Source organism: Microcaecilia unicolor, chromosome 11 (genome assembly GCF_901765095.1).
Source record: "Microcaecilia unicolor chromosome 11, aMicUni1.1, whole genome shotgun sequence".
Lineage (NCBI taxonomy): Eukaryota > Metazoa > Chordata > Amphibia > Gymnophiona > Siphonopidae > Microcaecilia > Microcaecilia unicolor.
This window is the reverse complement of record NC_044041.1, coordinates 145,981,821-146,008,416: the sequence shown is the minus strand read 5'-3', so window position 1 is coordinate 146,008,416 and position 26,596 is coordinate 145,981,821. Positions and strand designations below refer to the sequence as shown.

Sequence of the window (26,596 nt, the reverse complement as noted above, 5' to 3'; positions counted from 1 at the left end):
TCTGGTACACAGGCAATCAGGAACAGAAGCTAGCTGGCGAACAGCACTCCGACAGCAACTCCTCAGAGCAATTGAGGCTGAAGCAATGAAGGCCTGGAGGCAGTGCTTTAAATAGTGAAGGAATCAGGCCAAAGCATGTGCAGCTGAAACAAGATGGCTGCCCCCATCAGCAGAGAAACCTAACACCCAAATATGGAGTTCCTTCCTGTTCTCGTTATACAAGATGGCTGCCCCCTCCTGAGCTAGTCAAGATGGCTGCTGCCCTTGCTCCAAGCCGGATGACGGCTGCCGGACTAGGAAACCGAAACATGGCTGATTCCCCTGAGTCAACCAAGATGGCCGTGGTCTTGATCCAAGCTAGATGACGGCTGCCAGACTTAGGAAACTGAAACTGAATCAGATCTTCCGTCGGGAGGAGCGCCGAACAGGTGAGGAACGTGACATAGACCTAAGGGCCCTGAACAAATTCTTAGTCTGAGAAAAGTTTAGGATGGTTTCCCTGGGCACCCTTCTTCCCATGATTCAGGAAAACAATTGGCTATGCTCTCTGGACTTAAAAGGATGCTTATACACACATCCTGATACTTCCAGCTCACAGGAGGTATCTTCGATTCCGTCTGGGAGTGCAGCACTTCCAGTATTGTGTCCTGCCCTTTGGTCTAGTGTCTACGCCCAGGATCTTTAGAAAATGCCTGGCAGTAGTTGCAACGTCGCTACGCAGACTTGGAGTGCATGTGTTCCCTTATCTCGACGATTGACTGGTGAAGAACACCTCAGAAGTAGGAGCTCTGCAGTCCATGCACATGACTATTCAACTGCTGGAGCTACTCGGGTTTGTAATAAATTATCCCAAGTCCCAACTTTTTCCTGTTCAGAAACTGGAATTTATAGGAGCTCTGCTGGACTCTCAGACGGCTCGTGCCTATCTTCCAGAAGCGAGAGTTTCCATGGCCAGGGCGTCTCAGCAGATCACAGCTCGGCAGATGTTGAGACTTCTAGGCCATATGGCCTCCACAGTCCATGTGACACCCATGGCCCGTCTTCACATGAGATCAGCTCAATGGACCTTAGCTTCTCAGTGGTATGAAGTTGCGGGGCATCTAGAGGATGCAATCCGATTTTCACAATTCCCTTCAGTGGTGGACAATTCGATCCAATTTGACCTTGGGACGTCCTTTCCAAATTCCTCAGCCACAAAAAGTGCTGACAACGGATGCATCCCTCCTGAGGTGGGGAGCTCATGTCGATGGGCTTGACACTCGAGTTTTCCTCCAGGAAAAAGGTCTTCAGATCAATCTCCTGGAGTTGCGAGCAGTCTGGAACACTCTAAAGGCTTTCAGAGATCGGCTGTCCAACCAAATTATCCAAATTCAGACAGACAATCAGGTTGCCATGTACTATATCAACAAGCAGGGGGGGCACTGGATCTCACCCCCTTTGTCGGGAAGCCGTCCGGATGTGGCTTTGGGCTCGCCGTTACGGCATGTTTCTTCAAGCCACTTATCTGGCAGGCGTAAACAACAGTCTGGCCGACAGATTGAGCAGGATATTGCAACCTCACGAGTGGTCGCTCAACTCGGGCGTTGTACATAAGTTCTTCCAAGAGTGGGGCACCCCCTTGGTGGATCTTTTTGCCACTCAGGTCAATCACAAAGTCCCTCAGTTTTGTTCCAGACTTCAGGCCCACGACAGACTAGCGTTGGATGCCTTTCTCCTTCATTGGGGGAAGGGCCTTCTGTACGCATATCCTCCCATACCTCTGGTGGGGAAGACTTTGTTGAAACTCAAGCAGGACCGCGGAACCATGATACTGATTACTGCTTTCTGGCTGCGTCAGATTTGGTTCCCTCTTCTTCTGGAGTTGTCCTCTGAAGAACCGTGGAGATTGGACAGTTTTCCAACCCTTATATCTCAGAATGAGGGGGCGCTTCTGAATCCCAGCCACTGGTCTCTGGCTCTCACAGCCTGGATGTTGAGAGAGTAGAATTTGCTTCCTTGGGTCTCTCTGAGGGTTTCTCCCGGGTTTTGTTTGCTTCCAAAAAAGATTCCACGAAGAGGTGCTACTTTTTCAAATGAAGGAGGTTTGCCGACTGGTGTGATAGCAAGGCCCTAGATCCTCGCTCTTGCCTACACAGACCCTGCTTGAATATCTTCTACACTTGTCAGAGTCTGGTCTCAAGACCAACTCAGTAAGAGTTCATCTTAGTGCAATTAGTGCTTATCATCAACATGTAGAGGGTAAGCCTACAGCCTTTAGTTGTTTGCTTTATGTCAAAGCCCCCTGTCAAACCTCCACCAGTGTCATGGGATCTCAACGTCGTTCTCACCCAGCTGATGAAGCCTCCTTTTGAGCCACTGAATTCCTGCCAGCTGAAGTACTTGACTTGGAAGATCATTTTCTTGGTGGCTGTTACTTCAGCTCGTAGAGTCAGTGAGCTTCAAGCCTTGGTAGTGCATGCTCCTTATCTCAAGTTTCATCACAACAGAGTAGTCCTCCTTACGCACCCTAAGTTCTTGCCGAAGGTGGTGTCAGAGTTCCATCTGAACCAGACAATTGTCTTGGCAACATTTTTTCCCCTGTCCTCATACCCGCCCTGCTGATCGTCATTTGCACACCTTAGACTGCAAGAGAGCATTGGCCTTTTACGTGGAGCGGACAAGCCCCTTCAGACAGTTTGCCCAAATGTTTGTTTCTTTTGTTCCCAACAGAAGGGGAGTAGCAGTCTGGAAATGCACCATTTCAAATTGGCTAGCAGATTGCATTTCCTTCACTTTATGCCCAAGCTGGGCTGACTCTTGAGGGTCGTGTCACGGCTCATAGTGTTAGAGCCATGGCAGCGTCCGTGGCCCACTTGAAGTCAGCCACTATAGAAGAGATTTGCAAGGCTGCGACGTGGTCATCAATCCACACATTCACACCTCACTACTGCCTTCAGCAGCATACCCGACGCAACAGTCAGTTTGGGCAGTCGTTGCTGCAGAATCTGTTCGGGGTTTAGGACCTAACTCCATCCCCCTAGGCCCATTTTTATTCTGTTCCAGGCTGCACTCTGTTAGATGTTCCTGCTTTAGGTCAATCTCAGTTATGTCCTCGCCGGTGCGAAGCCCAATTGACCTTTTTTGTTGTTTTGAGTGAGCCTGGGTGCTAGGGATACCCCATCAGTGAGAACAAGCAGCCTGTTTGTCCTCAGAGAAAGCTAAGATACATACATGTAGCAGGTATTCTCCGAGGACAGCAGGTTGATTGTTCTCACAAACCTGCCCACCTTCCATTTGGAGTTGTTGTCATTTATTCTTGCTTTGAATAACTGCACGGGACTCTCGCGTGACGGGAGGAATAAGGTCACGCATGCGCTGTGCACGCGCTCTGTGCGCCAGAAGGTTCTCTCAAAGCCTTGACATTTTTTGCTTTGAAAAATTCCGTTGGTGGGGGCTGCTGTGGACTTCGACTGATCAGTGAGAACAATCAGTCTGCTGTCCTCGTAGAATACCTGCTACAGGTATGTATCTTCGCTTTAAGGCGAAGACAAGCCCAAGGGTCTGTATAAAAAGCTGATATCCAAGCTCTAATCCCATACGCCTCATCATCACCTGCAAGAAAGGCCATCCCACTCTATCAGTAATAGGCATTACTGGGACCTGGTGGAAGGAGGATATCCAGTGGGACACTGTCATACCGGGGTACAAAGTATATCGTAGTGATAGGGTGGACCGGACTGGTGGAGGGGTAGCATTGTATATTAACGAGAGCCTTGACTCAGATAGATTACAAATTCAGCAGGACACAAATCACACCTTTGAATCATTGTGGGTTGAAATTCCATGTATAAAAGGGAAAAAAACGGTGATAGGAGTGTAATACCGTCCGCCTCGCCAGGATGAGCAAGTAGACACAGAAATGATAAAAGAAATCAGAGACGCGAACAAAATGGGCAATGTGATAATAATGGGTGACTTCAATTATCCAAATATAGACTGGGTAAATGTAACATCGGACACGCTACAGAGATACAATTCCTTGATGAATCAAGGACAGCTTTATGGAGCAACTGGTGCAGGAGCCGACGAGAGAAGGAAAAATTCTAGACTTGTCCCTTAGTGGGAGCGCATGATCTGGTGAGGGACGTTATGGTACTGGGGCCGCTTGATAACAGTGACCATAATATGATCAGTTTTGATATCGACCTTGAAGTAACTGTACACAGAAAGTCAAATACGTTAGCGTTTAACTTTCAAAAAGGAGACTATGATAAAATGAAAAGAACGGTAAAAAAAAAAACTTAGGGGGGAAACTGAGAGAGTAAAAACTGTACAACAGGCGTGGACGCTGTTCAAAATACCATCCTGGAGGCCCAGGCCATACATATTCCGCGAATTAGAAAAGAAAGACGGAACTCCAAAAGACAGCCGGCCTGGTTGAAAAGTGAGGTGAAGGAAACTATTAGGGCTAAAAGAAACGCCTTCAGAAAATGGAAGAAGGAACCGTCTGAAAATAACAAGAAGCAGCATAAGGAGTGTCAAAGCAAATGCAAGGCGCAGATAAAGAAGGCCAAGAGGGATTACGAAAAAAGATAGCATTAGAGGCAAAAAAACATAGTAAAACTTCTTTCGGTATATTAAAAGCAGGAAGCCGGCAAAAGAATCGGTTGGGCCGCTGGATGACCGAGGGGTAAAAGGGGCGATCAAGGAAGACAAAGACGTAGCGGAGAGACTGAATGAATTCTTGGTCTTCACCGAGGAAGATTTGGGTGGGATACCGGTGTCGGAAATGGTATTTCAAGCGGACGAGTCGGAGAAACTTACTGACTTCACGATAAACCTGGAGGATGTAATGGGGCAGTTCGGCAAACTGAAGAGTAGCAAATCTCCTGGACCGGATGGTATTCATCCTAGAGTACTGATAGAACTGAAAAATTAGCTTGCGGAGCTACTGCTAGTGATATGCAACTTATCCTTATAATCGAGCGTGGTACCGGAAGATTGGAGGGTGGCCAATGTAACGCCCATTTTTAAAAAAGGCTCCAGGGGAGTTCCGGGAAATTATAGACCGTCGTGCCGGGGAAAATGGTAGAGGCTATTATTAAAACAAAATTACAGATCACATCCGAGGACATGGATTACTGAGACCGAGTCAGCATGGCTTTTGTGTGGGGAAATCTTGCCTGACCAATTACTTCAATTCTTTGAAGGAGTAAACAAACGTGGACAAAGGGGAGCCGGTTGATATTGTGTATCTGGATTTTCAAAAGGCGTTTGACAAGGTACCTCATGAAAGGCTACAGAGGAAATTGGGGGGGTCATGGGAATAGGAGGAAATGTCCTATTGTGGATTAAAACTGGTTGAAGGATAGGAAACAGAGAGGGGGTTAAATGGGCAGTATTCACAATGGATAAGGGTAGTTAGTGGGGTTCCTCAGGGGTCTGTGCTAGGACCGCTGCTTTTTAATATATTTATAAATGATTTAGAGATGGGAGTAACTAGCGAGGTAATTAATTTGCTGATGACACAAAGTTATTCAAAGTCGTTAACTCACGACAGGATTGTGAAAATTACAAGAGGACCTTACGAGACTGGGAGACTGGTGCGGCTAAATGGCAGATGACGTTTAATGTGAGCAAGTGCAAGGTGATGCATGTGGGAAAAAAGAACCCGAATTATAGCTACGTCATGCAAGGTTCCACGTTAGGAGTTACGGACCAAGAAAGGGATCTGGGTGTCGTCGTCGATAACACACTGAACCTTCTGCTCAGTGTGCTGCTGCGGCTAGGAAAGCGAATAGAATGTTGGGTATTATTAGGAAAGGTATGGAAAACAGGTGTGAGGATGTTATAATGCCGTTGTATCGCTCCATGGTGCGACTGCACCTTGAGTATTGTGTTCAATTCTTGTCGCCGCATCTCAAGAAAGATATAGTAGAATTGGAAAAGGTGCAGCGAAGGGCGACTAAAATGATAGCAGGGATGGGACGACTTCCCAATGAAAGACTAAGGAGGCTAGGGCTATTCAGCTTGAAGAAGAGACGGCTGAGGGGAGACATGATAGAGGTATATAAAATAATGAGTGGAGTGGAACAGGTGGATGTGAAGCGTCTGTTCACGCTTTCCAAAAATACTAGGACTAGGGGGCATGCGATTAAACCACAGTGTAGTAAATTTAAAACAAATCGGAGAAAATCTTTCTTCACCCAATGTGTAATTAAACGCTGGAATTCATTGCCGGAAAATGTGGTGAAGGCGGTTAGCTTAGCAGAGTTTAAAAAGGGGTTGGACGGTTTCCTAAAGGACAAGTCCATAAACCGCTACTAAACGGACTTGGAAAAATCCAAAATTCCAGGAATAACATGTATAGAATGTTTGTACGTTTGGGAAGCTTGCCAGGTGCCCTTGGCCTGGATTGGCCGCTGTCGTGGACAAGATGCTGGGCTCGATGGATCCTTGGTCTTTTTCCCAGTATGGCATTACTTATGTACTTATGTACTTCTCCGCATCCAAGGCCAAAAAGGCTACCTGATGTTTACTCTAGTGAGCCGCCTAAAAAACATGTAAAGTGTTTCAAATGTTATCTCCCACTATTCTATGCGGTACAAACCCTGATTTATCTATATGAATGAGTTGCGATAAAACTCTGCTCAATCTATTAGCTAAAACCTTAGCTAAAATTTTTGTATCAACGTTAAGAAGAGAGATGGGTCTGTAAGCCCCACATATAGTAGGGTCCTTCCCAGGTTTCCGCAAGACAATAATGCCTGCCTCCACCATAGACCCCAGCAAAGACTTCCCTTCCAAAACTCTATTGCCCATTCTAACCAAAAGGTCACCCACTTCTCCCTTAAAGAGTTTATAAAACCGGCACGGAAGCCCATCTAACCCAGGAGCTTTACCATTTTCAGGTGGAGAATGACACTTCTCTACTTCCCTTAATCGAATAGATTCCCCCAACTGTTCTCTCTCTGAAGCCATAACTTAAGGGAGAGTAATCCTATCCAAAAAAAACTCTTGATATCGTCGCATGAAGACATCCGCCCTATATAATTCTTTATAATAATGGAGAAAGCAGGCTTGAATGTCAGAGTCAGTAATAACACCATTCACCTCTCCAACCTCAAATTTTTTTGTACATTCATATTAATTGTCCTGCCAACCTCGCTCCAGATTATTAGCAAACTCAAAGGAATCCTGCTTAAGTTAGGTCTGAAAAAAACTCAACCTCCACCATCTGCATTTGGGAAAGTGCCCTCCACACACCGCAGGAGTTCATTCCAAACCCCTGGGTTTGAATTCTCTATGTTTATTCTCAAGCTGAACAAGCCGACGCCTCAGATATATGTTCTGTGCGCCCTCTCCCTTTTCCTCCTAGGTCCCCACTGGATGAATACCCCTCTAACCACACGGCTTTCAATGCATCCCAAAGTGTGCCATCTCCAACCTCTCCATTATCATTATCTTGTCTATAGTCAACAATAGCTTTCCACACCGCCTGCATAACTTGTTCATCGCCCAATAGAGCTCATTGAGTCTACAAAACCCTTTCTGCACGGAGCCCCCCAGACCTTTAAGAGGTAATCCAAACAGGAGCATGGGTCCGAAATCTGGATGTGCCCAATCTCAGCATCTCCCATGTGACTCCAAAGATTTTGATGAACCCATAGGCTTATCTATACGGGTATATGAGTCACTAGCCTGAGAGTAGAATGTATAATTACGCTGTGAAGAAAGCAACAAGCACCAACTATCAACGGCTTTCCATACCCCGAAAGGTTATCAATAGAAATACAAACAAATAAACATGGAAAAGAAAATAAGATGAACCGTTTTTATTGGACATAACTAATACTTTCTTGATTAGCTTTCGAAGGTCAATAAATGTATTAAGTTATGTCCATAAAAAGGTATCATCTTATTTTCTTTTCCATGTTTTATTTTGTTTGATTTCTATTGATAACCTTAAGAGTGGACTAACACGGCACCATACCCCGAAAGAATCCTGAATTGCTTTCCAAGGCAGTCTACTATAAAGATCACCCCCAGAAGAGTGATCCAAATGTGCATTTGGAGTGACATTGAAATCATCTCCCACAATCACTAATCCTTGGACAAACCCCTGGAGATCACCCAACAACTTCTGAAAAAAATCGCTTGACCTGATTTGGGGGCTAATACATTTACCAGAGTAATCTCTTCCCTGGCATAGACCTCTCAAGGCCAAACATCTTCCACTAGAATCGTTAAACTCCTGAAGAACAGTGATCCAAAACTGTCTCTAGTTAGATTTGCAACTCCCCCTACTACTCGCCTTCCCTCTCCCCCCCTGGTGACTACCCTCCCCCCAACCCCATACTTCCACGATTCACTACCCTCCCTCCCACCACCCCCGCAATCTGGCTGACCAATCCCCATATGAATCAGCCATTCCTTGAGGAAACAACTAACTCCCGGATGGCTCTACTCCCCACTTAAGATTCCCTCTTTACCCCCAAGACACAACCCAGCCAAGTAACCATTTCTCATCTCATCGAAACAAACAAACAAACATAATATATACACTCATGCAGCCCATCCTCAAAGCCCTACATCCCCCCTCCCCCAAAAGTATCTCCCACCAAAAATCCCACAACCTTACACCAACAGAATTCAAACACCCACCCAGGACCCTCCCTACCAACAGATTTACTACTGGGCTAAATAACTGCACTCATCCATCTCAAGTACTCAAATCCGTTCACCCAATGTACCCCTAAAGCCACAAAATTTACTCAACCCCTTCACGCTTCTCAACTCCCACCGACATGATAAGACCCTCCACAGCGCCAAGCTGATACCCCTCCCTTTACAAATAAACCCACATTACCCATCCCCACCCTCTCAATTAAACTAAGTAATAAGAGCATATCAAACTAGGGAGAAAAAACAAAAATACATTAATCGCAATTCACCTGCTTGTCCATTCTATTTTATAGGGGGAAATCCCCCATCCAATTCCAAGACCAAATCACCTGCGTGTCTAAACTTAACTTCAGGTGGAACTCTTATGCCGCTTCTTTCTTTTGTCCGCAATTACATGCCACAGTGAAGCAGCTTTCGAGTCCCCCACTCATGCTGGCGATTGTGTAGGGGACGGTAAGTTCTCACAGCCCAAGTCTTTCAAAGCTGCCCAAGCCTCAGGAACCAACTACTTTCCGTGATTTCCCCCAAAAGTCATCCGTACTGCAAATGGGAATAGCCAGCGGTATCTCAGTCCACACGTCCGCATGAACTGGGTAACTTCTTGAAATGAGCATCGCTTTTGCATAGTAGACCAGGCCAGAACTTGATAAACACTGACCTTACAATTCTGCCATGTTGCCGAGCTCCTTAGTGGGGAAGTCCGCAAAATAAGTAATTATATCCCGTGAGGCTCCTTCTCTAATAGGCCCCAGACTGCGGTGTGCTCTTTGAATATGCAAATTTAACGGTGCACTCCCATCCCCAAATCCATCAAGTAAGTGCAAAAGTCTGAACCACTTGGAAACAATTTTTGAATTTTTCTGTTTCAGGGATGCCCTTTGAATCTGAGGTTATACATCGTGGATCTATTCTCCAAATCCTCTAGCAGATCTTTCAATTCTTGAATCACCTCAGTATCCATAGAGCATGATCCTTTAAGAGAATGAAGTTCCTCCTGAACCGAGTTCACAGTATCCTCTATAGTAGCTACCCGGGCTCCCAATTCACAAATTTCTGTTTTTATGTCTTTTAAAGTCTCCTGAACGTCCCGCCAAACACCAGCCATATCAGCTTGTAGCTCCTTGAGCCAATTCACCCATTTCAACTTCAGTAACCTCCATTTGCTCTGCTTGCCCCTGCACGTGCTCTTCATCTTCCTCCGATTCAGACTGCCACCGGCGCCATGTTTATGTTCACGTCCGCATCACCCTCCTTACTTGGTCTCTGCTTTTCTTGCTGGCGCATCGTAAAATGGAACTTTTCTAAGTTCTTGCGTGGTGGCATTACAGTTTCCTCTAACAGATGGTGAGAAAACGAAATTCTTTTGGAGGTTAAAATAAGAGAATCGTGTAAAGATTAAACAAGCCCCATTGGAGCTATCAACTTATGCTGCTGTTCCAAAGAGTGACGTCACTGTTCCTCAAGACTCTCTGTTGTATTCTTACACTCTTCCCCAGGGTTTCCTTTCCTTTTGACATTTCTTTCCTCCGCATCCCTATCCATCCAGTCCAGTGTCTCCCTCCGTGACCCTATCCTCCCCCATGTTCAGCATTTGCCCTCTGTGTCCCTATTCAGCATCCCCTCTCTTGTGTCCCTATCCCTCTCCTTGTGTCCAACATTATCTCTTGTATCCCTGTCCCTATGCTTCTTCAATACCCAGCATCTCTCCTCTTTGTCCCTTTCCCTCCCCATGTCCAGCTTAAAACAACATAAGTTGCCATACTTTGAAAGACGGAAGGTCCATCAAGCCCAGTATCCTGTTTCAAACAGTGGCCAATCCAGGTCACAAGTACCTGGCAAGATCCCAGAACAGTAAAACAGATTTTATACTGCTTATCCTAGAAATAAGCAGTGGATTTTCCCAAGTCCAGCTTATTCCTTCTCTCCCCTTCTGTCCAACATCTCTTCCTCCTCCCCTCCTCAGTCCAGTAAGTCTCTCTCTCTCTCTCTGTCTTTGTCTCTTTCCTCTGCTTCTCTCCCTCTTTCTTCTCCCTTTCCTTTGCTTCAGGTCTCTCTCCTGCCCCCCCCCCCCCGGCACATCCTCTAAATGCATGGCAGGTTGCCAGAGAGGCAGTGCTAAAAAATGGGCTGCTTCTGGCTAGCTGGCTCCTCCAGATCTTTTCCTCTGATATGTCCTGCCCACAGGAAGCTGCATCAGAGAGGCAGGATATGACAGAGGAAAAGCTCTGGCAGGACCAACTGGCCAGAGGCAGCTGTTTTTAGTGATTCCTCTGCCAGCGACCCGCTGTTTGTTTGGAGGATTGGCTAGGATGGAATGGTGAGCTGCTGGAGAGATGCCGGACGTGTGGGGGCGAGGGGGGCAGGCAGAGGAAGGGAGAATGTTGGACTTGGGGAGGGAGGGTTCATTTGCAGGTGGCTTCTACCAGTGTCTTTTGCTGGGCTCGCTCAATGGAAGCTATGCCCCTGGTCTAGAGAGGCTACTGAAGGATTTTTAAGTATTGATGTTCAACACAGGAGGTGGAGTATATAGAGGGAAGAAACTGAGCAGAATAGATGGCTGACAGAGTAGGTGCTCCATGGGAGGGAGAGTTGCTGGAGATAGTGGATGACTTGGAAAGGAGTACTGTGGGATATCTGTACTGCTAACTGTCGGAGCAGAGGTGCCATACATGGTGCGATGAGGGTTGTCTGAGGGAGCTTCTGGAACACGGACAGCCAGCAGAGGATGTGCTGTAGCTGAGAATAGTGTTAAAGGGTCCAATATTCAGCTAGCAGCTGTGAGAGTTTTGCTTACTGCCGATGGAGTTATTCCCTGATAATTCAAAGCTGGGTCCTGTGTGGGCTTTGGCTTTGAGTATCCGGTTATTTTTAAGCCTGTTAGACATAGCTGCTTAAGTCGATATTCATCATTTAAGCAGCCATAGGTTACCGCATAAAAATAGTACAGACTTTTATGCGGTCCCATTATGTGTAAACCTTGAGTTCGGTGCCAACTGCGATGTGTTGCTGAATATTAGCAGCTAGCTCTGACCAAGCGATTTAACCGGTCAGCAGTTGGCTAAATTGCTTTGAATATCTGGCCCAAGGCTTTTAAATTCAATATTTTTATTTGAGTTTAAAGAATAATATACCCAAAACATCAGTGCATCATTTGGTCTTGGTTGTATCACAGAAAGATGGTGTAATTAGAATCTAAGAAAGAAACATAAACACAATAAACCCCAAATTTGTCACCCCACACTCTGTGTGCCTCTAAACCAAGGGAAGATCAATAAGTGTTTCACTGCAACGTTGTAGAGTAAGTGACATAATACCTGGATGCCCCATCTTGACAAAATGCTTTCTATGAACTAAATTCACAGTCATTGCAACAAGGCACTTCATTCTCAATAAAGTATCTGCAAACTCTGACAAACCAAGGTTGGAGGTTCACCACCACACTATTTAAGCAAAACATATTTCTTAGCAACTAAACAAGCCTTCCTCAAAAAGAGAATCTCTATTCCATCCCCCAAGGGGGGGGGGGGGGGGGGCGTCACTCACAAATTCATTTCCAGCAATCCAGATCGGTGGCCAAATACTTGCTGCCCAAACCCCCTTATAATCAGGCAGTTTCAGACACTATGGGGTCAATATTCAAAAGGATTTTAACTGGGTAGAAGTGGCTAAGCACCGCTGAGCTGGCCCACCTGCGGCACTTAACAGAGTAGTTCCACTGAATATCTCCGCTAATCAGCCATTCCCTAACTAGCTAGAAAAGGGGCTGTGCCAGCACAGCCAGTTAGTGGCGATATTCAGTATGCTAACCAGCTAAGTAAGCAAATAAAGATAGGACAAAAAAAGGTTGTCCTAACTTTATGCACCAATTTATTTTTTTTTGGGCACCGGTTTTAGTATTGGCCAGTGCCCGGTTAACTTCTAGGTCAGCACATGTACCCGGATATTTAGTAATCGGAGCTGCATATGCCCTAGCATTGAATATCTGGGGTTAGTTCAGCTAACCCCAGATATTCATCATTCACTCAACAATTTGGACACTCCTCTGATATAAGGACTTTTATCCTAAATGCCCATTTTGGATGCATATATATAACTGATTTACAAATTTAAAATACATCTCCAGCCATATCACACTCACAAACAGAAAATTTGTGCCAAACATATTTGTTCCAAAATCATCAATCAAGGTCCATAAGTCAAATTGCAGTTCCATTTTTGAACTGTCACTTGAAAAGGATAACCAAGCAGCTCCCTCAAAAGGTTTCTGTATAACCTCTGCATGTTGGCTTCTTAAACATGGTATTCTGATGTAATGCCCTCCTGCCCTCTCAGCTTCAACTCAGCATAATGATGTACCTTCAGATAAACATAGAATTTCTTAATATCTAAATGAAATTCCCCATTAGAAACTGAAAACTCTGCACCCTTTTCCCATCCCCTTCTTTAATTTACTCTGAAGTACTCAGCTTTCTCTAGCTCTGTTACTTAAAAATGGACTTCTGTTTTCCAAGCAAAATTCCCGTTCCCACAAAAATGAAGATATCGAGAGATTCAGCAGGAAAGCCCCAACCTTTCCCTGATCTAAAACAGTCCTCTGATGTACAAGAGACTTGGCAGTAGCCTGTAACTGGAAGAACTGCTTTGTAAACTACCAGTGCCCCATCTTTACAAATTGCAAATACATCATATTTACGATGATATCCCTACACAGTGCCACGTTAGCTACCTCTTAAATTTGCTGTAGTGTTCTGCAATGTGCTTCAATCTGATGTGAGGCAACCTGTGACCGACTAGTTTGGCTGCTTCCAAGTGGTCAGGACAATAGAGGAAAACAAAGTATTCATGAAGTTTGCAAAGGGCTTATAGAAACATAATGGCAGATAAAGGCCAAATGGTCCATCCAGCCTGCCCATCCTCTGTAACCACTAACTCTTCCTTTTCCTAAGGGATCCCACGCGTTTGTCCCACGCTTTTTAAAATTCTGACACAGTCCTCGTCTCCACAACCTCCATCGGGAGGCCATTCCACGCTTTTACCACCTTTTCTGTGAACAAATACAGTCTTAGATTCCTCCTGAGCCTATTTTGTCTTAACTTTGTCATATGCCCCCTTATTCCAGAGTTTTCCTTAATTTGAAAAAGGCTCTCTTCTTGTAGATTAATGCCCCTGAGATATTTAAACATCTCTATCATATCTCCTCTCTTCCTGCTCTCTTCCAGCGTATACATGTTGAGGTTCATAAACCTGTCCCTAATGTTTTATGTCTAAGCCCGTTTACCAATTTTGTAGCCGTCCTCTGGACCGAGACTCCATCCTGTTTATGTCCTCTTGTAGGTGCGGTCTCCAGAATTGCGAACGGTACTCTAAATGGGGCCTCACCAGAGTCTTATACAAGGACACTATCACCTCTTTGTTCCTCTTTGTTCCTTCTGGCTACTATGACCGTCGCTTTTTCTACTTATTTGGAGAGGTGTGGTAGCCGTGTTAGTCCACTCTTAAAGGTTATCAATAGAAATCAAACAAAATAAAACATGGAAAAGAAAATAAGATGATACCTTTTTTTATTGGACATAACTTGATACATTTCTTGATTAGCTTTCGAAGGTTGCCCTTCTTCGTCAGATCGGACTTATTTGAAAACTTTAAGGTTATCAGACACATTCACCCCCAAGTCCCACTCTTCCTTCATACACAGAAGCACTTCACTCCCTATATTGTACCATTCCCTTGGATTCTTGTGACCCAAGTGCATGACCCTGCATTTTTTAGCATTAAATCTTAGTTGCCAAATATCGGACCATTCCTCAAGTTTCGCTAGGTTCTTATGTCATCCACATCTTCTGGAGTGTCCACCCTGTTGCAGAGTTTGGTATCATCCACAAAGAGACAAACCTTATCAGACAGCCCTTCCGCAATATCACTCACAAAGATGTTAAAAAGAGCTGGCTCTAGGACCAATCCTTGCGATAACATCCCTATCTTCAGAGCAAGCTCCATTTACTACTACTTTCTGTCTCCTTCTGTTCAACCAATTTTTAACCCAGTCAGTTATTCTAGGTCTCATACCACGGGTACTCAGTTTATTTATGAGTCGCCTGTGCAGAAGCATGTTGAAGGCTTTGCTGAAATCCAAGTACACTACATCTAGCACCCCTCTTGCGTCCAACTGTTTGGTCACCTAGTCAAAAAAAATCAATCTGATTCATCTGACACAACCTGCCTCCAGTGAAGCCATACTGCCTCAGGTCCTGCATTCCATTCAGCTTGAGAAACCTCACAATCCTCTGCTTTAAAAGCGTTTCCATTAGTTTACTCACCACTGAGGTCAAACTGACTGGTCTATAATTCCCAACCTCCTCCTTACGTCCACTCTTGTGCAAAGGGACCACATCTGCCCTTCTCCAGTCCTCTGCCAGAACTTCTCCGAGTTCCTTTAGCACCCTTGGATATATCCCATCAGGGCCCATCGCTTTGTTTACTTTTATTTTAGCTAGCTCCTCACGAACACAATCCTCTGAGAACGGGTCTTGGTCCTACCCTTGCCTTTCATCCATGAATACGGAACAGAAATAGTTGTTAAGCAGTCAAGCTTTATCCTTATCAGCTTCCACAAATTCCTCCCCCTTAGCTTTGAGCCTCACAGTGCTATTATGGCACTTCCTCCTGTCGCTTTTACATATCTAAAAAATGTCTTATTGCCCAATTTTACCGTATTAGCTATGTTTTCTTCCATTTGCCTCTTCGCTTTCCTGACAGCTTTTCCAGCTTCTCTTAGCATATCCGGGTATTCTCGCCTGGCCTCTTCTTTCTGAATCATCTTATAACGTATGAAGTTTAACCTCTTTTCCCTTACCTTTTTGGCTACTATTTTCAAGAACTAGAGCGGCCTTCTTTTCCTCGTTCCTTTATGTAATTTATTAACATAGAGGTTAGTTGCCTTTAAAATAGCTCCTTTCAGTCTTGTCCACTGTTGTTCAGCTGTTCCCTCCTACTAAATCTTTCTTGAGAAATTCCCCCATCTCATCAAAGTTAGTTCTTTTGAAATCCAGGACCTTCAATCTTCAATAAGCCCTTTGTCTTAATATTGAACCACACCATTCGGTGATCACTAGATGCCAAATGGTCTCCCACTGTGACATCAGAAACATTCTCTCCGTTTGTAAGCACCCAGTCCAGAATAGCTCCATCCCGTTACCCACTTCTGAAACAATTCTTTCTCCTAGGACAAGCAGGCTGCTTGTTCTCACTGATGGGTGACGTCCACGGCAGCCCCCGAGATCGGAAATCTCCCTAGCAACAAAAGTTTGCTAGAGCCTTCGATCGCGCGCGGGCGCACGCACCGCGCATGCGCAGCCATCAGCTTCCCGCCCATCGCCCGAGAGTCCCATCAGTTTTTTTCTTTTTCCGCGGTAGAGAGCGGTTGTGTAGAGAGCCGTCTCTCTCTGTGCCCAAGAAAAAGCCTTCGTTTTTAGCCGCAAGTTTGCGCTTTTTTCTTCTCCTCTTATAAAGTAAATATTAAAAACATTTCTAGTAGTTTCCTTACTTTTTTAGTTGGGCCCTCGTAAGTTTTCTTTCGCTGTCGTCGTGGCCCCTTTTGGGCTGCGGGTTCGCGTTTCTCTTTTTGTACCCTTTTTTCTGGCACCATCGCAAATTTTGACTTTGCCGCCACTATTTTTCCATTCATGACATCGAGGATTCCCAGCGGCTTCAAGAAGTGCGGTCGGTGCAGTTGGGCAATCTCAGGTACCGATCCACATTCGTGGTGTATCCAGTGCCTTGGGCCCGACCATCGCCCAGACGCGTGTAAGTTGTGTCTTAGCCTTAAAAAGCGGACACAGGCGTCGAGACAGGCTCAGCGGGAACATCTGTTTGGAGCCTTGCTCGACACTTCGACATCGACAGTGGTGCTGAGATCGGCGGCATTGGCACAGGAGATGGCATCGACATCGAGAGAGCAGGTAATAGCTGTCCAGAGACCACTGCACGCTGGGAGCAGTGAGCCATCGAGTGGGTCTCCACCTGTCTTGAAGGCTCCTGCTGCAAAGGCCCATCAGAAGCGACCACTTTCGGACCCGACCCCATTGAGGCGTGTGGATTCCACGTCCTCCTCTTCGTTACCGAGGAGTACTGATGCCGCGCATCGAGCGAAGGCTAAAGCATCGGCATCGATCTCCTTCTACACATGGTACCGGGAGCTCCGGGGCATCGAGGGACTCGGCACCCGAGAAGCGACGATGCCGGGAGGTCCGCTCACCCTCTATCCAAGAGGTGTTGGTCTTCGGACAGTCAGGTACCGCCTCCTTCCTCTGCACAGGTTCTGCCTCCGGCCCCACAGCCTTTCCTGGCAGACACTCTTGATGAGCACCTCAGAGCCATTCTTCCAAGTCTCCTGGAGGGGCTGCTGCGCCAGTCTGTTCCGGTACCAGGGGTGCTTGCGCCTTCGGTACCATTGATGGAAGCAGCAGTGAGCTCTGTGCCTGTGGTGTGGTCACAGACGCTGATGCCGCTTGCAGCTGCCACCCAGGTCGACTCCCCGTCGACATCGCTGGAGGAAGCTTCATCGCCGCTGGCACGGGAGTCGACTTCTCGACGTCGTTATCGAGAACATGGTTCCTCGGAGTCGAGACGGGCCCGGTTTTGGACTGCAGTTCATGAACTCTTATCCAACACCGAGGAGGATGCCTCGTGGGGAGAAGAGAAGGATCCAAGATATTTCTCTTCTTAGGAGTCTTGTGGTCTTCCTTCTGATCCCACTCCTTTGCCTGAAAGGAAGCTTTCTCCCCCGGAGACTTTCTTTCTCCTCCTTTGTGCGGGAAATGTCTGTGGCTATTCCCTTTCCATTGGTATCTGAGGATGAACCCAGGGCCGAGATGTTCGAGGTCCTTGACTATCCTTCACCACGTCTTCTATAGGGGCATTCGATGTCCTACCATCCTGAGGGTTATTTATGACTTTGGGGCCTTTTTTACCCATCTCTAGCAAGTTTAATTCCTCTTTAGTACTTTAGCTAATCTGTTGCTAAAGACATCATTACTGCTCAGTAGCTCTTGGAAAGTCATCCCATTGTTTAAGAAACCAAAGCGCTCATGTTGGCACCATCCACGCAGCCACACATTTAGCTCCAGGATGCAGGCTTCTCTCATTCGGCCTTTACCTTCAACAGGGAGGATCGATGAGAACACCACCTGTGTACCTAGGTGCTTCATTCTCTGACCCAAGGCCATGAAGTCCCATTTGATATGTTCGGTAGGATACCTAGCATTCTCCGAGGACAAGCAGGCTGATTGTTCTCATTGATGGGTCGGCGTCCACGGCGGCCCAGGAATGGAGATTTTTCCAGCAAAGATCAACAAACTTTGTGACAGCTTCCAGAGCGCGGGTCAGACGCACTGCGCATGCGCGGCCATCTTCCCCGCGTCCGTTCCTGCCTCAGTTTTTCTTTTTCCACAGAGGAGAGTGGCTGTATGTCAGTCTCTCTCCCTCAGGCCCAGAGAAAGACTTCTGCGTTTTAGCGCTGTTAATTTGCACTTTCTTTTTGTTTTGCGTCGCCTCTTTTCTCTTTTTCTTTTTCTAGCAAAAAAAAAAAAAAAAAGAAATCTTTATTTTCTTATTTCCCCCCCCCCTTTTTAAGTGGCCTTTCGTGCGTATGCGGTTCTCTTTTTGTGCCCCTCTGTTGGCACAATCGAGCCTTTTGATTTTGCTGCCGCAATTTTTCCGCTCATGTCCTAGAAGCCTCCCAGCGGTTTCAAAAAGTGTGCTCGGTGCCAGCGGTCGATCTCAGGCACTGACCCATATGCGTGGTGCATCCAGTGCCTTGGGCCCGACCATCGCCCAGACGCCTGTAAGTTGTGTCTGAGCTTGAAAAAGCGGACACAGGCGTTGAGAAGCGCTCTTTGGGACCGTCTTTTCGGAGCTCCGACTGATTCCTCGGCGTCGACATCGGTACCGGGGATGGCATCGACATCGGGAGAGAAGGTAATGGCTGTCCAGACTTCACCACTAGCTGGGAGTAGTGAGCAGTCGAATGGGTCTCCACCTGTCTCGAGGGCTCCTGTTGTGCAGGCCCATCGGGACCGATCGCTGTCAGACCCGACCCCAAGGAGGCGTGTAGATTTCACGTCCTCGTCGTTACCGAGGAGTGCCGGTGACGTGCTTCGAGCGAAGGCGAAGAAGCATCGTCATCAGTCTCCTTCGAGACACGGTACCGGGAGCTCCGGGGTGTCGAAGGATTTGGCACCCGAGAAGCGTCGACGCCGGGAGGAGCGCTCACACTCCATACAAGAGGTGGCGGTGCATAGATCTTCGGACAGCCCGGTACCGCCTCCCAGGCTTCCACAGATTCTGACGCCGACTAATGCACCGGCCCCACAGGCTTCCTCGACAGTGGCTCTAGATGAGCGCATCCGAGCCATTCTTCCAGGCCTCCTGGAAGGGCTGCTGCTTCAGTCTATCTCGGTACCGGGGGTGCTTGTGCCCTCGGTACCGTCGATGGAAGCGGCAGCTGGCTCTGTGCCTCTGGTGCGGTCCCTGACGCTGGTACTGCTTGCGGCATCGGTCTCGGCTGTCACCCAGGTCGACTCCCCATCGACGTCGCTGGAGGGAGCTTCATCGCCGCCGGCATGGCAGTTGACTTCGCCACAGAGGACGGGGTTCCTCAGCGTCGAGACGGGCTCGGTTTCGGACTGCAGTTAGAGAACTCTTGTCCGATACCGAGGAGGATGCCTCGTGGGATGAAGGGGAAGACCCCAGGTATTTCTCCTCTGAGGAGTCTTGTGGTCTTCCTTCTGATCCAACTCCTTCACCTGAGAGGAAGTTTTCTCCACCGGAGAGTCTCTCCTTCTTGTCATTTGTCTGGGAAATGTCTGTGGGCATTCCCTTCCCAGTGGTAACTGAGGATGAGCCCAGGACTGAGATGCTCGATGTCCTTGACTATCCTTCACCACCTAAGGAGTCGTCCACTGCTTCTTTGCATAATGTCCTTAAGGAGATGTTGCTTAGGAACTGGATGAAACTGCTCAGTAATCCCACCATTCCCAAAAAAGCTGCATCCCAATATCGGATTCACGGAGAACCTGAGTTGATGAAGTCGCAGTTACCTTACGACTCTATGGTTGTGGATTCCGCTCTCAAGAGAGCCAGGAGTACTAGGGATTTTGCCTCGGCGCCCCCGGGGCGAGAGTTTAGGACCCTGGACTCTTTTGGAAGGAAGGCCTATCAGTCTTCTATGCTCGTGTCCAAGATCCAATCATACCAGCTCTACACGAGCATCCATATGCGGAACAATGTTAAGCAACTGGCAGACTTGGTGGACAAGCTCCCTCCGGAGCATGCCAGGCCTTTTCATGAGGTGGTCAGGCAGCTGAAGGCATGTCGTAAATTCCTGTCCAGGGGTGCTTACGGCTCTTTTGATGTTGCATCCAGAGCCGCTGCTCAAGGTATAGTGATGCGCAGACTTTCATGGCTGCGTGCCTCTGACCTGGACAATCGAACCCAGCAGCGGCTTGCGGATGTTCCTTGCCGGTAGGGATAATATTTTGGTGAGAAGGCCGAGCAGGTGGTAGAGCAGCCTCACCAGTGGGAAACCACCCTCTACAAGCTCTCCCACCGGGTGCTGTCAGCATCTACCTCAACAGGTAGTCGGTTTTTCCGGGGAAGGAGGAGTGCTTCCTATGCTTACAATAAGCGCAGGTACAATCCACCTTCCCGGTAGCCTTCTCAGGCTCAGCACCAGTGCACTCTTTCGCGTCAACAGCGTGCGCACAGACAGGCCCCTGCAGCTCCCCAGCAAAAGCAAGGGACGGGCTTTTGACTGGCTCCAGCTGAGCATAGCTGCCATAAAAGTACCTGTGCCGGACGATCTACCAGTCGGGGGGAGGATAAAAGTTTTTCACCAAAAGAGGCCTCTCATAACCTCCGATCGGTGGGTTCTTCAAATAGTTCGGTTAGGGTACTCCCTCAATTTGATCGCCAAACCTCCAAATTGCCCACCGGGAGCTCAATCCTTCAGCTTTCAGCACAGGCAGGTACTTGCAGAGGAACTCTCTGCCCTTCTCAGCGCCAATGCGGTCGAGCCCATTCCACCAGGGCAAGAAGGGCTGGGATTCTATTCCAGGTACTTCCTTGTGCAAAAGAAAACAGGGGATGCGTCCCATCCTAGACCTAAGGGCCCTAATCAAATTCCTGCTCCGAGAAAAGTTCAGGATGCTTTCCCTGGGCACCCTTCTTCCCATGATTCAGGAAAACGATTGGCTATGCTCTCTGGACTTAAAGGATGCTTATACACACATACCGATACTTCCCGCTCACAGGAAGTATCTTCGATTCCGTCTGGGAACACAGCATTTTCAGTACTGTGTGCTGCCCTTTGGTCTCGTGTTTGCGCCCAGGGTGTTTACAAAATGCCTAGTTGTGGTTGCAGCGTCGCTACGCAGACTGGGAGTGCATGTGTTCCCTTATCTCGACGATTGGCTGGTGAAGAACACCTCGGAGACAGAAGCTCTACAGTCCATGCAGATGACTATTCAATTGCTGGAGCTACTCGGGTTTGTGATAAATTATCCGAAGTCCCACCTTCTTCCTGTTCAGAAACTAGAATTTATAGGAGCTCTGCTGGACCCGGATGGCTCATGCCTATCTCCCGAGGCGAGGGCAAACAACCTTCTGTCTCTTGTTTCCATGGCCAGAGCGTCTCAGCAGATCACAGCTCGGTAGATGTTGAGACTTCTAGGCCATATGGCCTCCACGGTTCATGTCCCATGGCGCGTCTTAATATGAGATCGGCTCAATGGATCCTAGCTTCCCAGTGGTGTCAAGCTGCAGGGAATCTAGAGGATGTGATCCAGCTGTCCACCGATTTTCACATTTCCCTTCAGTGGTGGCCAATTCGATCCAATTTGACCTTGGGACATCCCTTTCAAATTCCTCAGCCAATCTCCTGGAGTTGCGAGCGGTCTGGAATGCGCTAAGGGCTTTCAGAGAATGGCTGTCCAATCAAATTATCCAAATTCAGACTGACAATCAGGTTGCCATGTACTACATCAAGAAGCAGGGGGCACCGGATCTCGCCCCCTGTGTCGGGAAGCTGTTCAGATGTGGCTTTGGGCTCGCCGTCACGGCATGTTTCTCCAAGCCATGCTTCTCCAAGCCAGGCGTAAACAGCAGTCTGGCCGACAGGTTGAGCAGGATATTGCAACCTCACGAGTGGTCGCTCAACTCGGGCGTGGTATGCAAGATCTTCTGAGAGTGGGGCACCCCCTTGGTAGATCTTTTTGCCACTCAAATCAATCACAAGGTCCCTCAGTTCTGTTCCAGAGTTCAGGCCCACAACAGACTAGCGTCAGATGCTTTCCTCCTGCATTGGGGGAAGGGCCTTCTGTATGCCTATCCTCCCATACCTCTGGTGGGGAAGACTCTGCTGAAACTCAGGCAAGACCGCGGAACCATGATTCTGATTGCGCCCTTTTGGCCGTGTCAGGTTTGATTCCCTCTTCTTCTGTCCTCCGAAGAACTGTGGAGATTGGAGTGTTTTCCAACCCTCATCACTCAGAACGAGGGGGCGCTTCTGCATCCCAACCTCCAGTCTTTGGCTCTCACGGCCTGGATGTTGGGAGCGTAGACTTCGCCTCCTTGGGTCTTTCTGAGGGTGTCTCCTGAGTCTTTCTTGCTTCCAGGAAAGATTCTGGTTGAATACCTTCTACACTTGTCAGAGTCTGGTCTCAAGACCAACTCCGTAAGAGTTCACCTTAGTGCAATTAGTGCTTTCCATTGCCGTGTGGAGGGTAAGCCTATCTCTGGACAGCCTTTAGTTGTTCGCTTCATGAGAGGTTTGCTTTTGTCAAAGCCCCCTGTCAAACCTCCTACAGTGTCATGGGATCTCAACGTCGTCCTCACCCAGCTGATGAAGCCTCCTTTTGAGCCACTGGATTCCTGCCATCTGAAGTATTTGACCTGGAAGGTCATTTTCTTGGTGGCTGTTACTTCAGCTCATACAGTCAGTGAGCTGCATGCCTTGGTAGCCCATGCTCCCTATACTAAATTTTATCATAACAGAGTAGTCCTCCGTACGCACCCTAAGTTCCTGCCGTAGGTGGTGTCAGAGTTCCATCTGAACCAGTCAATTGTCTTGCCAACATTCTTCCCCTGTCCTCATACCAGCCCTGCTGAACATCAGTTGCATACATTTTTATTTTTATTTATTTGCTGCATGTGTATCCCACATTTTCCCACCCATTTGCAGGCTCAATGTGGCATACAAAAATGTTACAAAGACATTCACATTAATGGAATAAGAATACATTGGATTGCAAGAGAGCATTGGCCTTCTATGTGGAGCGAACAAGCCCCTTCAGACAGTCTGCCCAAATGTTTGTTTCTTTCGATCCCAACAGAAGGGGAGTTGCTGTCGGGAAATGCACCATTTCCAGTTGGCTAGCAGATTGCATTTCCTTCACTTATGCCCAAGCTGGGGTGACTCTTGAGGTTCATGTCACGGCTCATAGTGTTAGAGCCATGGCAGTGTCAGTGGCCCACTTGAAGTCAGCCACTATAGAAGAGATTTGAAAGTCTGCGACGTGGTCATCAGTGCATGCATTCACATCTCATTACTGCCTCCAGCAGGATTCCCGACACAACAGTCGGTTTGGGCAGTCGGTGCTGTAGAATCTGTTTGGGGTTTAGAATCCAACTCCACCCCCCTAGGCCCATTTTTATTCTGTTCCAGGCTGCACTCTCAGATGTTTCTTCGTAGGTCAATCTTTCTTATGTCCTCACCGTTGCGAGGCCCAATTGACCTTCTTTTGTTGTTTTGAGTGAGCCTGGGGGCTAGGGATACCCCATCAGTGAGAACAAGCCTGCTTGTCCTCGTAGAAAGCAATACCTGTAGCAGGTATTCTCAGAGGACAGCAGGCTGATTGTTCTCAGCAACCCGCCCACCTCCCCTTTGGAGTTGTTGTTCTTGTTGTTCTTTATTTGCTTTTTGATATAACTGAGGCGGAAATGGCCGCGCATGCACAGTGCGTGTGTCCTGCGCTCCGGAAGCTGTCACAAAGTTTGTTGATTTTTGCTGGAAAAATCTCCGTTCCTGGGCCGCCGTGGATGCCGACCAATCAGTGAGAACAATCAGCCTGCTGTCCTCGAAGAATACCTGCTACGGGTAAGTATCTTCGCTGTATAATTTGTGCTAACATGGATGAGCAGCATAGGAGAGAGTGGTCAGTACGCTCGATGAGTCTAGGCAATCTTTCTGCAACATCACAAATCCTGGCCCCAGGCAGACAACACACCTCCCTGGTCAACATGTATATGCTACAGTACCCCTCAGGAGTGAATCTCCAACCACCACTATCTTTCACTTCTTATTGGTCTCTTGTCCAGTGGTGTTGGGAGTTTTGATTGTTGTTTCCTCCTGTTTTTGAAATGTTTCTAGTTCTTCTGCCTCTAGGGCTGTGAACCGATTCTTCAATTCAATAGGAGATGGAGTTGGAGGGTTGATCTTGTAGAATCTGGTGGCCTGAGTCCAGCTGTGCTCTGCTCCAGATCTTCTCTCCCTTTGCTGGAAGTCCCTAATGTTTCTACTTGCATCTCTGTGATGAATTTCTGGTTGTCACAGATGTTTCTTAGTCTTGCCACTTCCTCTCTTAGTTCTTGTACTACTTTCATTTATTATTATTATTATTAGCATTTGTATAGCGCTACCAGACGCATGCAGCGCTGAACACCTGATACAAAGAGACAGTCCCTGCTCAAAAGAGCTTGCAATGTAAATTTATCATATGAAACCAGAATTTTGCCCTGGTCCAAGCATTCAGTCTGGACAGAGGCAGAAGCTGTAATGAGAGTGACAACTTTAGGGGCTCATTGTTTCTTTGCCATTCTTGAAGTATAGAAGCTGTTGTATGAAAAATGGCCTATCAAAGTTCCAGCCCTCCTTTTATTGCTACACCTGTTCTGTGGAATATAGGAAGCAGATAGTTTTAGTGTGGGTGAAATTCAATGTAGTTCCTTACCTATTGATGGGATATTTATTGGTTTAGGTTTCCCTGTCAGGGTATAGGATTTTTTTTCCTCCCCTGATTTAGTGTTTGGTTATAGGCCTAATTTGAGGAATAATCTTGCAGAGTAGAGACCCAGGATAACCTAATTGACAGTGATTTCCTGATTATCTTTCCAATACTGCTACTGCTAACAGTGTCAGAAGGGCCAGCTCTCTATAGTGGATACATAAACAGTACGACTTTGTTCTCTTTTGAAGTGGGAAAAGCTAGTAGTAAGTTGATGAACAAGTCTAAGGGAAAGAGAAGGTAAAATATCCTTTTTTTAGTAGTATACTGGTGAGCTCTGTATTCTCTTTGTCTTTCAAGCAATTGGCACTACAGACATGTTCTGTCTTCCAGCTGGAAGAACTGAAAGCGTCAGAGAGAACCCTGAGGGTGCGAGTGAAGAGCCTGACCAATGAACTGGCATTGTACAAAAGAAGGTGCGTGCACTACCAAACCACAGATCTGCTACTGTAGTTTATATTTATTGTCCTCTGATGGACTACTGTAATGGTCTTTTTATAGGCATTACAAGTAGTTCGCTAAGAACATGGCAAGTTACTCAGAACTCTAGGAAGAGTGATCACGGGGAGGCCATGTTATGATCATATTACTCCCATTTTGAAGTCCCTGCATTCAGGGGTGGCCCTATAATGAAGTCAAGTGAGGTTGTGGCCTCAGGCGGCAGGTTTCAGGAGCGGCATTACAGGCAGTGTGTAAACCTGTCTCTCCCTTGTCATCAAGCAGATGAAGCCATTATGTATGGGTTGTGTCCATCAACCAGCAGGGGGAGATAGAGAGCACTCAACTTTTCACAGTGCCTCATGGCCAGCCAGCTCCACTGCCTCTCCAGTATTCTCTATCTCCCCAAGCAGGGTGGCTGCAGCTTCTTCGAGCTCCATCAAAAATCTGCCTGGGGGTGGCTCCTGGCTTTCCAGTTGTTAGCCGGGGTGTTAGAGGCTATAGCAGCTTCACTTTGAAGGCACATAGGTTAGCCCTTTCCCTGCCTTACCCATGCCCCCATGGATGTGGACATATTAGCTTGCTTTTCCCTGTCCTTTTCCACTCAGTGGATGCAGGCACATTGGTTCGCCTTTCCCTGCCTTTCCCAGTCATCTGAGCCTCCGGAGTTCTTATTACCTCTGCTTTCCTCACAGCGTTAAAAAAAAAAAAAAAAAATGGAACAGAGGTTTTCCTTTGATTCTTCTATGGGACCGGAGCTGTGATACTCAGTCCGGTGAGGTAAGAGTGTTTTCTAACTCCTCCGGGGTGGGCCCGTGATCGGGGCGTTTTTGGCAAGAAACCGCTGTTTTGAATTTTCCCGCCGTTTTCGGCGATGGCTGCAGAGAATGTAAAGCGCTGTTCCCGGTGTGGCAAGCGCAAATCAGCAGCGGGGCTCTGTAAATCATGCTGTACAGGTGTAAGAGCCGGCCCGAGCATAGCGAGCGATGATTCTTCCCACTCAGAGCTGGCAGCGGATGCCATTTTGAATTCTCCGCATGGCGTGGCCTCCGTAGAGACGGAGAGCCCTGAGCCTTGGGGGGGGGGGGGGGGGACCTCGAATTGAGGCTATTCAGGGAGCGCCTAGCCCCGGACGGGATCTGGGTTCCCAGGGCGAGTTTTTCTCCCCTGATTTTGTGTTGTTATTGCATAAAGCATACATGCTGAAAAGAGCTCTCCCTCAAGGGTCGTCTGAGGCCCCTTCTATTGTTCCCCCCCCGGTGGATTCTGGCCTGGGACTGCACGCTGAGGCTATTTTCCCTAATAATTGGCATAAAGAAAAGCGTAGAAGGGCTAATTCCCTTCAGATTGTGGTGCACCTCCTTCCCTCCCCCCCTCCCCCCCCCCCCCCCCCCCCCCCCCCGTGGTTGGGCTGTGAGGATTCGGAGAGTTCTGGC

General features: G+C 47.5%; 1 protein-coding gene across 5 annotated transcripts in view; it reads left to right on the top strand.

The window, feature by feature from the left end:
* Positions 1–26,596, top strand: part of CCDC61 (coiled-coil domain containing 61) — a 647,013-nt gene that overhangs the window by 268,391 nt on the left and 352,026 nt on the right. For 3 of the 5 annotated variants that reach the window (XM_030218079.1, XM_030218081.1, XM_030218078.1), the window contains exon 7: positions 25,023–25,138. The exons of 1 other annotated variant lie outside the window; for it this stretch is intronic. In XM_030218079.1, the coding sequence (XP_030073939.1) occupies positions 25,023–25,138 (116 nt within the window). The remainder of the gene's footprint in view (positions 1–25,022; positions 25,139–26,596) is intronic. One more of the 5 variants, XM_030218080.1, reaches the window with a different exon arrangement.